We start from the raw sequence: 14,728 nt of genomic DNA on the forward strand, positions 1-14,728 counted from the left end.
CCCTGGCCTCCCATTGTGGTTAGTTTGACTGGGTTCTATGACTGGGTTCTTGCCATCTGATGAGGATAGAAATGGTGTAAAGCACTTGCAGACCTGGCTCTTAAAAGCCAGCTGGACGCTCCACATGTCTCTTTTTCTGCTACGGTGATGTTTAAAGGTTGTACTTTCTAGATGGAGACAAGATGGAGGAAGTTCTCCTGACCTGCACAAGGCTTTGTGGGAGTAAGTTCAGCCATGGAAATGTTGGGTTAAACCATAGGTTAAATTATCCTGACTACTATAAGAGGACTATGAAGAAAGGAAGGAGCAGGCACATGCAGCAGTTTTCCACAGGCAAAGGTCTAAAGGTGGAATCAATATTTCTTTTAGATCAATATTTGTTGAAGAGAATGTGGACTAGGGAAAGAAGAAATGACATGAAATAACTCTATCTTGTGGTTGTATTAAAAAAAAAAACTTGAAAAAAATATAGACAGAAGTGCACAAAACCCATAAAGTTTTCACAAATTGAACATGCCTGGCATGTGAATACAACCCTTCCCAACACCTAGAGCTTTACCAGGATCCCAGAAGCTCTCCTCCACCTTGTGGCTCCACCTTGACCTCAACTTGACCATGTCCCTTCCCTGGTCCATTTAAGTTTCCATATTACCCAGAAACTCCAGGTTTCTTGAAATTTCTTAATTTTCTAGTTTTCACAAGTAGTAGGGAAAAAAATAAGACAGTGAGGAATTGAATGAAAAATCAAACTGATTTTAATTCTTAGTGGATTTTATTTTAATTAATTTAATTTAATTTTCTTTAAAAATATTATGCATGCTTGTATGTTCATAAAAACTTGAAAAATTAGTTATGTATGTTAAAAAGGACATCTTATTCCATTTTTAAATAGATTTTACAAGGCAAGTCGCATGGTCATGATCCAGTACAAGTAAAAACAAATACTGGAGAAAACAAAACAAAAGAAAAAAACAAATATTGAAGAGTAACCAAAATATGGTTACATGGATAATAAGAATAAAGAGAAAACGCTTAGTGCAATCAATCAAAAGTAAAAACACTATGAATTACAATCTAGTAAAAACAGTAAAAATAAAGCTTTCTACTTAAACCTTATCTCAAAAGCTGTTATCACAGAAAGATTCACAGCCTCAAATATATTCCTTAATACAGAAAAGGACTAAAAATAAATATGTTACCTATCTTAAAAAAGAGGGGAAACAAACCAATAAACCAAAATAAACCAGGAAGTGAGGCTAATCAGATTTCACTGATTCTCAGACCCATTTTATTTTTTATTTTGACAGCTCTGAAATCAGAGCGTGTCCTCAATTTGTGTTGACCGTGAGGCAGTGTGGTCCTCTTGTTATTTCCTGTGCACGTGAGAACTTCCTGGTAGCACTACTGAAATCCCTTGGAATGTCAGCCACGAACCCATTGAAGCACTATTTGAGGAAGAGATGTGAATACTGTTTGACGTCTGAAATATTATGAATGACACTTCCAATAAGGCATGTGAGAGAACTAGCAACAAAACTTGCGAAATGAGGATTAGCGGTTTGGAGATCACCCTTTTAAAAGATGCTGAGTCATCGGCACGGAGGACAGTGTTATATGGAAAAATGGTAACACTGATGAGTGATTTAAAAATGATTTAAAAGAACTGGGTTCTCTGAAGACAACTTTGAAATCTCTTAAGCAATTTGTATTTCCCTTTTAGGGATACACAAAAGAAATATGATTAAAATTTATGCCTCGTGAATTAAAAAAAATTCTTCCAATCAGTACAAAATAACATTCTAAGCGATAAGAAGGCTTTATGTCCCAAATTATGTGAAAGTGTGTTATTTTTCTTAGTGGTATCCAAAATAATGATGAAAACGGGGTAGCACAGCCAAAAGTTAAATGTTAATGAAATAGAAAACCAAAAGAGTAGAATGTATAAATATAAAAACTAGATTTTTCAAAAAGATTAATAATGTTTACATAAACTCCTCATAAGCCTGATTAAGAAAAAAAGTGTGAGAGCAAAAAGATGTAAGATTAGGAGTAAGAAAAGGACAGAGCAACAGAGAAGGCAGATTAAAACAATAAGAGAATGTTACAAACAACTCATCAGCAAACTACTTGAAAATGGAGAACGGAGGTTGTCGAACTTTCCCTGGAGGAGGCCAGGTAGTAAGTATTTTAGGCTTTTCAATTCTGGAGATAAATCGAGGACATTATGTAAGTATTTAAATAACCGTTTAAAAATGTATACAGCATTCTCAGCTCAATAGCAGTAGAAAGATAGAGAGTGGACCAGACTTGAGCCTGGAACATTGTTTCCTGACCTGATGTAGAAGCAAATGATGATTTCCCACAAATCCAATATGACCCAAGAAGAGGTGGGTAATTTGAAGAGAACAATTACTGGGGAAGAAATTAGAACAACACTTAAAGAATACTAATATATAAGACACCAAGGTCAGATGATTTCAACAGTTGAATAATATCTGACCTTTAAAGAACAAACAATGCCAGAGTTATTTCTGATCATTGAAAACTCTTACAGAGAAAAGAGATGGAAATCTCCCCGATTCAATTCTCCCAGCCTAATGTTAATATCAAACTCAGTTGTTACACGAGTAGTATGCAAAACATATAGACTGTCAGTATTTATGGATGTAGCTGTAAAAATAAAAAATGAAATATTAGTAAAAGAATACAGCAAATTATCAACTGAATGGTACGTTTTAACCAAGTAGGAAAGGCAAGGGTATTTGGATATCAGGATATCTGTCAATATAATTTACCAAATCAACAAATTAAGAGAAAAACCATATGATCAGAGCAATAAATGCTAAAAGGGCCTTGGGCAAAACAACAACAACGAAACCAAACAGCTCAGAAATTCTTCCTACAAAAAACCCTCTAAATAAATGACAATAAAAGGGGGGCTATTTAGATATGATTAAGACTATTTTTAAAAACAAAACAGGAAACATCACTCTGAGTCTTGAAATGATAAAGGCAAGGCAATGAAATTCAGAAACAAGATGCCAACTATTACTTTTATTATTCAATAGTACTTTGTAAGTTCTATTGAATCTACTAAGACAAAATAATAATAAAATAACATGTATAAGTATTGGAGAAAACAGAGCTAAAGTGATCAAATGATTCTAAACCTGGAAAAACCCAAGAAATTCTAGTTTAAAAAATTTCTGAACAAATAAGAGCATTTGGTAATGCTGGACACAAGCTTTTTATATCCCAGGAATAAGAATCTAGAAATGGAAAGGGGAAAACATTCCATTTATAACCCTAACAAAAAATTAGAAATATGAATAAGAAGAGTACAGGATGTACATACACGGAATAACTGATAATGTGAGGTGGAAGGATATAAATTAACTGAATCAATGGAAGAATGTATCATGTTCTTGGATGGGAGAGTTAGTATCATAAAAAATCAATTATGTCACTATTAATATATCAGGGCAATTCCAATTAGAATTCCAATGAAGGCTTTTGGGGGGATAATTGATTATGATGATCTTAAATCTCAGATGGAGGGGAAAAATGCCCACGAGTAGCCAGCCAGTAAGTGGCATAGCAGAAGCATAGCAAGGAGGCGTCTACTTTACTAGGCATTAAAACACTAAAAAGCCACCATAATAAATCAATATGATACCGGCATAGGGACAGCTATATAGATCAGAGCACAGATGGACAATTCAGAAATAGATCCCATTTTTATGAGAATTTTGTATATGAAAATGTGGTATTTCGACCCAGTGGAAGAAGAGTGATTTATTTAATAAATAACGTGAGCACAACAGGCTATCTACTTGGGAGAAAATTAAAGAGGACTCTCATCTAGTATCATTTATAAAAGTAGTTTCCAAATGGTTTAAAAGAAAGAGGCTTGCAGGGTCTCGTCAAACTGATGAATCTTGTCGTTTGAAATTGTGCTTTGGCCACCACATCGCTGTCACCAGGTCCAAAGCCCTCACAGGCCAAAGGGAAGCTGGCAGGAGAGAGACTGAGGCCTGATCTCCCACCCTGCAGGGGAGCTTGGAAGTGAGGCTTTAAACACAATGTGGAAAGACAAGGAGAAGGAACATTGAACCTGTGATAGTGCCTCTGCTTGAGAAAGCCAGCTTGGGTGGGGGATGGGTGGGGAGAATGAGAGAGAGAGGGAGAGGGAGGGAATGAGAGAGAGAAGGAATGAGAGAGAGAAGGAATGAGAGAGAGAGGGAAAGAGAGAGAGGGAATGAGAGAGGGAGAGGGAGGGAATGAGAAAGAGAGGGAATTAAGAGAGAGAGAGGGAGAGGGAGGGAGTGAGTGAGAGAGAGGGAGAGGAAATGAGAGGGAGGAGGAGAGAGGGAATGAGAGAAACAGAATTAGTTTATGTTGGTGTGTGTAACCCCCTCAACTTTCTAGAATAGCTCTTTCACAGGAAAGAAGAGATGTACTTACTGCCCCCTCTTTCCTCATACTTAAGTACTTTGGAAAAAATAGGGACAGAAGCCAGAAAATGAAGCAGAAGGCTTAGGGCTTTTTTGCACTCACAGCCGGGCACAGGAGTCCTGATGGAAAAGTCTGGTGATGGGTATTAAGGAGGGCACGTGCTGTGATGGGCACTGGGTGTTACATGCAAACAATGCATCATGGAATACTACATCAAAAACTAATGAGGTACTGTATGGTGACTAACATAACATAATAAAATTAAAAAAGAAAAGAAAAGAAAAATCAGTGGGCTTGGGGAGGAGAGAGGATGAGAGGGTAGCTGAGCTGCACCTCCAAGGAGGGGCTGGACTTGGCGCCGAGGACCCAGAAGGAGGAAAGGAGTTCTCGGCCCAGCTCAGGGATGCAAAGGACAGTTGAGCTGGGAGCCCAAGACCAAGCGTTGTTGCAACCACAGAGGACCAGCAGCAGGACTTGGAGGGGTTGGGGAGAGCGGGGCGGGAGGGCTCCCCAGATGCCACACAACCCTGTCCTAGGCCAGAGAGGAGTTCATTTAGGGGCTGGTAAGTGACCAGAGACAAAGCACCTGTAGCAGGGTGGGGGCTCTCTGACAGAGCCAGCACCCGGGGGGGGTGAGTCCCCAGCTGGTGACAGAGGCCCCAAGTCTCTGGCTTTCACCCACCATGCCACCTTGGAGAACTTCCTGAAGCTGAAGTGGCCAGGGCTAGCCACCCCTCAGGAATGGTGTCATGGGGCAGGAGTATGGTTTTGGGGTCAGACACGCCTGGGCTTGAACCCTGAGTGACTTGCTCACCAGCTGGCTCTCTGGTCACAGGCAGTTGGTTGGGCCCTCCGAGCCTCTGTTTCCTTGCTGGTGACATGAGAACTAAGAGACCCCAGGGAGCTGTCAGGGGGTTCAACGGAAAGGAATTAGACAGCACTTTGCATAGTCCAGCACAAAGTAACCACTTAATACATATTTTCTTCCTTCTTCCTGGGGAAGGAGGGGTGGTTTCCCCATGTATCCTGGAGGCCACTCTTCCATGAGTCAGGTCACCTGGGCCTGCCTCAGCGGGGTGGGCTGGAGTGTGTCTTAGTGAGCTCAGACTCAAGGCCCATTGTCATCTGCTGCTTTACCAACCGTCTTTGCTGTTGTATCCCTTTGTCGAGAATAGTGCCTGGGACATAGTAGATGCTCAATGACAGTGTTCAGGGGGTGAATTAACTTGTCTTTTTTATCGTGAGTCTACTTCGCATGAAACCCTAGAAATTCCTTAGTTTTCACCTGGACGATTATTGTCCCCTGGAGATCTAACTTCCTTTTTCAGTTTATGGTTTTTCACAGAGAGCTGAGACTTCCTTCGGTCAGTACCAGGTCTCAGACCTCATATTACATATTACATGTATTCATATACACCTGGACCAAAGCCTGCATGAAAAAATACATATTTTGCTATAAGCTGATAAAAAGACTTCTGCATGATGCTTTGGAAATTACTGGCTACTGGAAACTTACTTAATTGACAGTTTACCAAGATTTCTTGGCAATCATTATGCCTACTCAGGAGTTTTTGCAAGGTGAGCAAAACTAACGTACACGTGGTTTTTGGATGTAATGAAATTTTTATGAATACTAAATCCAACAATTAATGAGGTTAAAATAATATTATATTTTGGCAATAAACATTTATTAATTTATATTTTGCTGGTTTCTTCTCACTTTTCGGAGCCAACGATTTTATATTCTGGCCTCCAACATTTTTGTAGGTCTCTGAGGAACTTATATGACATGGGCACTGGGCCTAGAGTGCCTGATGGAGAAAAAAGTCTCATAGGATTGTGGATGCAGCACATTTGTAACTTAGCAGGAATGGGTCTAGGTGCTGTCTGGAAAAGAGAAAGGCCATCTTAGGAGACTGTCTTCTAGCTCTGGTCTCCTCTCCACTCAGCCCTGATTCTCTTTTTAGTGTCCTGACCCATCCCCACCCCTGCCACCCCATCTTCTTTTGGTTTCCACCCGCCACATTGAAACTTATCACATCATCTGCCCTCAAGGCCACAATTCCTGGCTAATCAGGCACACTGAGCTGCATTATTTTTAAAAAGATTTACTTATTATGAGAAAGAGAAAAAGAGAGAGAGAAAGAGGGTCAGAGGGAGAAGTTCAGAGGGAGAGAGAGACTTTTAAGCAGGCTCCACACCTAGCATGGAGCCTGATGTGGTGCTCAGTCTCATGACTCTGAGATCATGACCTGAGCCAAAACCAAGAGTCAGGTGCTTAACTGACTGAGCCCTCAATCTGCATTAAATACTGGCAGTTCTAGGCTGAGTCATTTGTTTTTGTCTCAGAAAGGAGGGTTGGCAAATGTGAGTTGAAGGTAAGAAATGATGGATGAATTCTTTGCACCAACTAAAAGGCACCTTCCCTTCCCGGGAGATGTGGCTAGCAACAGTGGCCTTCCGGTGAAGGTGGTCTTATCCGGGGATCTCCTTGGTGTCTCTCCACCAGTCTTGTCCCTATTCAGAGAGTGGACAATGGAATGAAGGGGAAGGGGATGAAGATCCCATATCTGAGACCTAATTATGCAGCTGACTTAATAGATGTCTACTGAGACAATGGTCTGGGGGTAAATAGCATCCTCATCTCCTGGGGATGGGTTTGAAATGCAGAGCCCCAGGCTCCACCACAGACCTGCCGAATCAGAAGCTGCAGTTTAACGCAGACTGTAGGTCCGTTTGTGTGAACACTGAGGTTTGAGAAGCCCTGTATCAGCCCTCATCTCCTGGATGTCCTCGGAACACTTGGCATCCGCTGGACTCCATCTAATCTGCTCATCTGCCCTCACGACTCATCCTGCTCCTGAGTTTTCTCTCTTTTCCTCTGGCTTTCTGGGGGGCCTCAAATACACTGTCATCATAGGGCTTATCTTTACTGCATTCTTCCTGTTAGATTGTAAGCTTCTTGAAGACAGGTACTAAGTCCATTCATTCTCTATCACCAGCAGCTTTCAATGAGCCTGAAGCCAGTGTTGACTTCTCTAGACCTGTTTCCTCATCCATAAAGTGCGGGGATTTCATCTCAAAGAGTCCTTCCAACCTTAACATTCTGGGATTCCATGACGTGCCTGAGGGAATCAGAAGTGCAAGGTTGAAGCACCTTGAAAGTCATGTAACTCAACAACTTCCTCCCCTGCTCCTGCCCCAGGCGAGCCCCTTAGCCACGTCCACCTCAAATGACCATCCAACTTAAGCACAGCCATTCTCATGACAGAAAGTTTAAGACCTCTGCAGTCAGTATATTCTGTTTTCAGAAGGCTCTGCATTTTTAGAAACTTGTTCTTATATTTTTGAAGCTTCACAGTTAAACTGAAAGAGAATGGATATTGGAATAAGATAGGACTGGTCTCCAGATCTGCGAGAGCCACTAACTATGGGAATTGGACAGACTCTAAGACAACCACGTGACCCGTGCCTTCTGGTGTTCATGCCCCTGTGGCATTCCCTTCCCTTGATGGAGGTGAGTCCAGTGACTTACTTCTAACCAATAGAATATGCTAAAGCTAATGCGTTGTCACCCCTCTGATTGCATTACTTTATGTGGCGAAGGTGATGTCACTCCCCCAATTAAATTATAGAAGACTCCATGTCCCTAGAAGACTGTCTTGCTCTCTCCAGGGCTGGCTTGAAGAAGCAAGCTGTTGTGAATTTTGCCGCCACAAGGAAATCAATATTGCCATCAACCTGAGGGAACTTGGAAGGGAAACCTTCTCCAGTTGAGCCTGCAGATGAGAACCCACCTCCGACTGACATGCTGATTTCAGCTTTGCAGAGATAAAACCATTCTTGGCCTCCCGACTTTCAGAAGATGTGCAATAGTAAATGTAGGTTGCTTTAAGCTGCTATTTGTGTTTCAAGAAGTATAGATGGGAAGGTGGTATCATGGCAGTAGTGGGGGTGGGGGTGGGGTGGATCAGTTATGTGACTTTGAATGCAAGTCATAGAAAATCCAATCACTGACAGTGATTGAATGATGAAGTTGTGCTATATCTCACACAACCAGTAAAGCTAGACAGAAACCAGTTTTTTTTAAAGATTTTATTTATTTGACACAGAGAGAGAGATCAGAAGTAGATAGAGAGGCAGGCAGAGAGAGAGGGAGAAGCAGGCTCCCCGCCAAGCAGAGAGCCCGATGTGGGGCTCAATCCCAGGACCCTGAGATCATGACCTGAGCCAAAGGCAGAGGCTTAACCCACTGAGCCACCCAGGCACCCCCAGAAACTAGTTTTTAGGCTTGCTTAAGAAACTGGGTCACTGATATCATCAAGGATTTAGGTCCTCTCCATCTTCTGTCTCTGCTGTCTCCAGTGTGTGTCTTAGTCTTTCATTTCCCTCCTCGTGGTTGCAAGATGGCTGCAGTAGCTCCAGGCATCACTAAGCCCAGAGGTGGAAAAAAACACCTTTTTTTCCCCCCTTCTCATGTATATTTGTTTATAATTTCCCATCCCCCTCTTCCTTCCTTCATATCTCACTGGTCAAAACTGGGTTAGCTGCTACCCCTAAAATAACCAATGAGAAAGAGATCATCATGTTGGGATTGATTAATGAAGGTTCTTTGGGGCAGAGAAGAACCAAGGCTCCTCTGAAGTACAGGGCCCTGTAAGGCTGGAATCAACTCAGAGTTCTGTCAGCTGGGAAGAGAGGGGATGAGATGTCAAACAATGATATCTGCTACAGGATAGGTGATGCCTTAGGGGATTCGGACCCAGCTTTATTTCAAGTTGAAGTCTGCAAGTGGCTACTGTCTCATGAAATGTGGACTTGCTCTTGGAAAATTCTCAAGCACTTTAAAGGGTAGCTGTGGGTTTTCTTGGGTGAAAGCTATTCTGGACATATTGGATTTCATCAAACCTAAGAAACCATAGAGTCTAAGATTCACCATTATTTTATGAACCTTTAAGTTAAAAAAGTTACTTTAAACTCTGTCATAATGTACTAATAGTGGTTTTATGTGGCTCTTGAGTCTGCAATACTAGCCCCTTTCTGCTTTGAAATTTCCTTCACCTCTCCTGAGGAATTCTGCAATTACTCCTGCTTCCAGTCGCCTTGCTTCATGTGGGGGCAAAGAGAACTGCTTCATTTCTTGTGGATTTCTTCTTTTTTTAGGTCTTGAAAGCAGTTGCTTTTTGCTTTGTGAGAAAGTATGGAATTGCAGTTGTTCCTGTAACAACAAATATTTGCTTCACAAATGTCAATTTACACCCCACTCCTCTGCTTCTTTATGCATACACAATAGCTCATTATTTGGACGCCAAAATGCAGGCTAATCTTTCAAGAGCCTTTTAAATGGCATTGAACCTCAACACCCATCCTTGCAACCGCTTATTGAACTCCTCTGAAATTCGGATGACAATATCAACAGCTGTGGCCAAGTTTGCCGTGCGGCGGCAGTGAAAACTAACTCTACCATGATTGCCTTGATTCTAAGGTACATTTTGATTTTAAAGATGGTAAAATGTGGGAGGAAAAGGGCAGGTCTTAGAATGGATGAAATTGGGTACATCTAAATAGCGGAATAGTCTTTGGCTTAATCAGAACTATTGATGGCTTCGTGTTCCTCATTAACGCCCAGGAGAGCCTGGGCTCAGCAGTGCACTAAAAATGCAGGGAAAAGCTGGTCAGTCGTGGCTTGAACGGTCCTAATTAGATCAGAGAGACACCCGAGCCAGGCTCTTTGCTGAGCTGGTTGTTCCACATGAGTGGTCACCCCCAATACTTGTGATTTTCTTATTGCTAATTGGACAAACGCTGGTGTCGTCGGTCACTTCCTGAATTTGTTTTCTGCTTCGCTGCACTCTTCACCGAGGCAGTAAGATACTGCTGGAGAGGAAGAGGGGTGTGTGTGTGTGTGTGTGTGTGTACATGTGGGTGTACACACACACACACACACACACATGCACACACACAGGAGAGAAGGTGGGGGAAGAGAGAGAGAGAGAGAGAGTTAGAGACAGAGAGAGAGAGAGAGAGAGGCTTGGCAGTCTTGAGTTTAGTGAGGAAAATCACTCGCCTTAAAAGAGTTGGTTTCTGGGGCACCTGGGTGGCTCAGTGGTTGAGCCTCTGCCTTCGGCTCAGGTCATGATCTCGGGGTCCTGGGATCGAGTCCCGCATCGGGCTTTCCCATCTGCGGGGAGCCTGCTTCCTCCTCTCTCTCTCTTTCTGCTTGCCTCTCTGCCTGCTTGTGATCTCTCTCGGTCAAATAAATAAAATCTTTAAAAAAAAAAAAAGAGTTGGTTTCTAAAATGCTGTGATCTAGTAAGCTGTGTGAAATCAGAAAGGCAGCACAGCCCTTGTTGGGATTCTGCAGGAGGGGCTCATGGACACAGTCTCTTTCGAGGACCCCGTCTCTGAGATGCGCCTGAGATCCCGGGGAGCCCATGTCTGAACGCTGCAAATCCTGGTAAACGAAACCAGGCCCAGGCCAGACTCCCCTGTGCAGATACGGATTTCCAGAGGGGGACAAGGAAAAAAAACAAGTGTGAGAACCATCTTATCTGAGGTCAAACAAGTGAATGACACTTTCTTTTTTTTGATGGCTTGCTGAAGAAAATAACACTTTTTTGGCCAAGTTCCACTCTGCTGTGAAAGTCCACTGTTCCTCAGCATCTCGGTGCCTGGCCCACCCACCCGGCAAAAGCATGTGCCTGTCGGAGGCAGGAAGAGAGCCCTGGACTCTCTGTCCCCCAGGATCCTTTTTGCCCCTAGCACAGCCGGGTTGAGGCTGAGACAGCATGTGACATGATTTTAGTAAACCCCGTCTTTCTTCATGCTTCTCTGAACCCTGGAATCATTGTTTCTTCTTCTAATACATGTGTTTTTCAGTTTCACCTCTCACCTTGGCAAAGAGTGAGGGAAAAGAAAAGTTCTTTCTTCCTTTTTTTTTTGGAAAATAGTGCATGGCATTAGAGCGGTGCACAATAGTGAAAGGTGCGCTCTCTGGAATCTGATAGGACTGTGTTCCAAACCTGGCTCCTTCGCTTACTAATGTATTACCCCGGGGGGGGGGGTGTTAACCCCTATAGATCTAGGTTTGCTTATCTGAAAAATGAGGGTACTAATGGGAAACCCGTCCCTGATTGCTGGAGGATGAAATGAGATCGCTCACGTGCAGTCATGCCCTGCGTGGCACCTGTTAAGGGTTCAATAAACGGTAACCCACACTGCTACATTCTCTATATACATTTGAGGGGTTTTAAGTTCCTAATTACTCTTTACTGATTTTATCACTGTCAACCCTCATGTCCCCAAAGGGAGGATCCGTCCTTGACCTTGTTCTTGTCTCATGGACAGGCTTTCTGCCGGCGATTGCCTCTTCCTCCCTCCTGTACCTCGAGTTCTGTGTTCTTACTGCTGGTGTGATCTCTCTTCCCAGCCCCGGATTTACCCAGTCACCTGCTGATAGGACCCAGCTTGCAAGTAATATTGAAACTGATCTCACTGTCCTCTCCCCACACCCGCTTTTCCTCCGTGGTTTCTCTTTCACATGGGTCCTCAGTCGCCCCACGCAGAACCCGGGCATGTTCCAGCCCTGCTTGCTCTCTGACCCTTCACCCCCAGGGAGTCACTGAGGCTCCTGCTCTTCTGTCCCCTCTGCCCGTCCCCTCACTCTTGTCCGGGTGCCCCGGGATTTCTGTAGTTTTACTGTAACCAGCATTTCTAACAGGCCTCATTTCCCTTCTTTCCATCTACTAACCCATCCTTCCCTCTGTTGTTCTCATCTATTGACAACATTCTTTAAAAATCTTCTGTGGCTCCACGTTATCCTCAGCGTAAAATCCAAACTCCTTACCAGGGTGTGCAAAACCCGTCCTGATCCAGTCTGCCCCTCTTGCTCTCTTACAAAGGGACTTTTCCCTTTGTCTTCAAATTCCTCACTCTCCAGCCATATGGGAATGCTTGGAATACTTCCCAATCAATGGGAAGCTCCTGAATTTTGCATAAATTCTTCCCTCTGTCTGGAAGGCAATCTCCCTCATTTTCACCAGGTAACTCATTTCAGCTTAGTTGACTCTCCCATAAAGTCCTTCCTGACTGTACCCTCAAATCTGGGTTAGGTTCCCTCCATTGCACATTGTTCCCTATGCATTCCTTCATCATAACTCTCACACATTCCCTCAGTGAAGGGAATTTATTTTTAAGCTCTGCATCCACCATACCTAGCATTAAGTAGGGCACACAATGAAATACAGTGTGTTTTCTGGAAGAGGGAACAGAAGAAAGAAGGAAGGAATGGATCATTTGGATGGGACTAAATCTAGAAGGTAGATGGTCCTCTAACACTTGATGTCAGCATCTCAGTACTTGCCCCAGAGGCCTTTACATCGGGAGATAAATCACCTGTGTTTCCTCTCGGTTGTCTGCCCATGGACAGAATCCCCTGTGCCCTCCAGAATCAAACACCATGGCCCTCTAGGGCCAGGTCTTGAGCATGGGAGGAATGAATCACTCTGCTTCCCAGGTTCTGTCCTTCTGACAGTGGAGGTCATATACAGAGTCTAAGTCCACCTTCTCATCCACTTGACCTTGAAGTACTGAAGATGTTGAGAGAATGAATGCCCAGATGTGTTGGTCAGTCAGCCTCGGTTCCAGCCTTTCTTACTTGATGTTCAGGTTTTATGCATCAGTTTTTATTTTCAAGTGGCCTTATAATGGTTAATAACATCTCTTCCACCTTCCTTTTTAGCATTATTTCCTGTTTCTCTGTAACAAAAGAGACATTTTGACAGCACATGAATATATCTGTAGATCTGGGGGTGCTCTTTTAAAGCTTGTGGGTTTTTAGGCTTTTCATCAGATGGTTGAGACTTCTGTATCTCTAATTTGCCCTGAAGATGTTTCAGTTCTGAGTAGCTCTGATCAACTTAATTTTCAAAGCATTGATCTTCAGCGCACTGAGGGAGTTTGAACAGATCCTTTGCCCAGTCTGGTGCATTTTTAGTACTTTTGTCCCTTATTTCTATTGTGAATTAAAGCAACGGGGAGAGGGTAAAGTTAGTATTAGGAGGACTTGCTCCTCTCTTGACCATTAATAGCTTCTATGAAAAAGAAGTCATTAAATGAAAAACTTCCTGTTTTTTTTTCCTTCAGCTATTATAGGTCCAAAGCTGCTTTTAGACAAGGGCTGATGCTTTTTATTTGTATAGAGAGGATTTTTTAGGTGCCAAGAAGGCCATGCCCATTCCTCCAGTGGGTAAACCTGACAAGGGAGGTTAACATATTGATCCAAGGTCACATAGTAAGTTAAGTGTCAGACTCTGAGAAGAACAAACACCCAGGCTTGGCATGCTGTCACTGCAAAATTTTGCCAGCTGTACCCTAATGGTCTGATATTTTATACCGTAGGTGACACACTTCCTTTATCAGTTACTGTCTTCCATTGTGTCTAGATGGAGTTTTTTTTCCCATAAGCACGGGAGATTTGACCTCTTTTAAAGTTGACCTCAGGATCCTTTAATTCATAAGCTTGTCATCCTCAGGTACTCAAGACACAATGAATGGGACACACAGTTCCTAGGATGCCTGCAGGTGTGTTTTCCTAGGGGACAAACCAGAAATGATGTCCTAGACTGATGTCCTGAGAATCCTGGCATCTTCCATGCTGGAGTTCGTGGCTGCACGTTTCAAAGAAAATTCCAGAACATAGGCCCCGACCTCAGAGATTTGTATTCAGTTGGTTTGAGGTGAGGCTCAGGCATGGTTATTTTTAAAAACCTCTTTGAATGATTTCAATGCATGACCAGGGTTAAGGACCAGTATTCTTGGCTCTCCCGCCGATTTGGTGCCGAACCACTTGATCCTTAAAAGCAGGCTTTGTAGAGCTGTGGCCAAACAGGTCAGAACTTTGCTCTATTTTTAATGTAAGCCACATTTATTGTACTCTGCAGATGCTGAAGAATGCTGGCTTATCCTCGGGAGTCACAGACTAATGATCTAACTTCTCTGTAAGGAGGCCCAGACGAATGAAGCAAACTGAATCTCTCATCTTCTGAAGCGGCTGGAGAGGTAGAGCTTGAATGGAGCAGGCTGGCATGGCCTTTGGGGTGAGTAAAATAATGTCTCTTGAACCTGTCAGAAGTTCTTGAAATAAAGCAGTGGATAAAAGGGACCGGTGGCTATCATTTAGGTTTTTTTCCAGAAGGCTTTGAGATGTTCTTCATCAGAAGGGAATTTGTAACTGGGGAGGGAACTAAAAAACCTGCCAGGGATTGAGGACTGG

General features: G+C 43.0%; 1 protein-coding gene across 1 annotated transcript in view; it reads right to left on the reverse strand.

Annotated features, from left to right (window-relative positions):
* Positions 1–9,027: 9,027 nt before the first annotated feature.
* SLC9A9 (solute carrier family 9 member A9) overlaps positions 9,028–14,728 on the reverse strand; it is a 577,794-nt gene continuing 572,093 nt past the window's right edge. Inside the window, exon 17 of the mRNA XM_047727082.1 lies at positions 9,028–9,673. Coding sequence (XP_047583038.1) covers positions 9,615–9,673 — 59 coding nt within the window. The 3' untranslated portion in view covers positions 9,028–9,614. The remainder of the gene's footprint in view (positions 9,674–14,728) is intronic.

The sequence above is a fragment of the Lutra lutra genome, chromosome 1 (genome assembly GCF_902655055.1).
Source record: "Lutra lutra chromosome 1, mLutLut1.2, whole genome shotgun sequence".
NCBI lineage: Eukaryota > Metazoa > Chordata > Mammalia > Carnivora > Mustelidae > Lutra > Lutra lutra.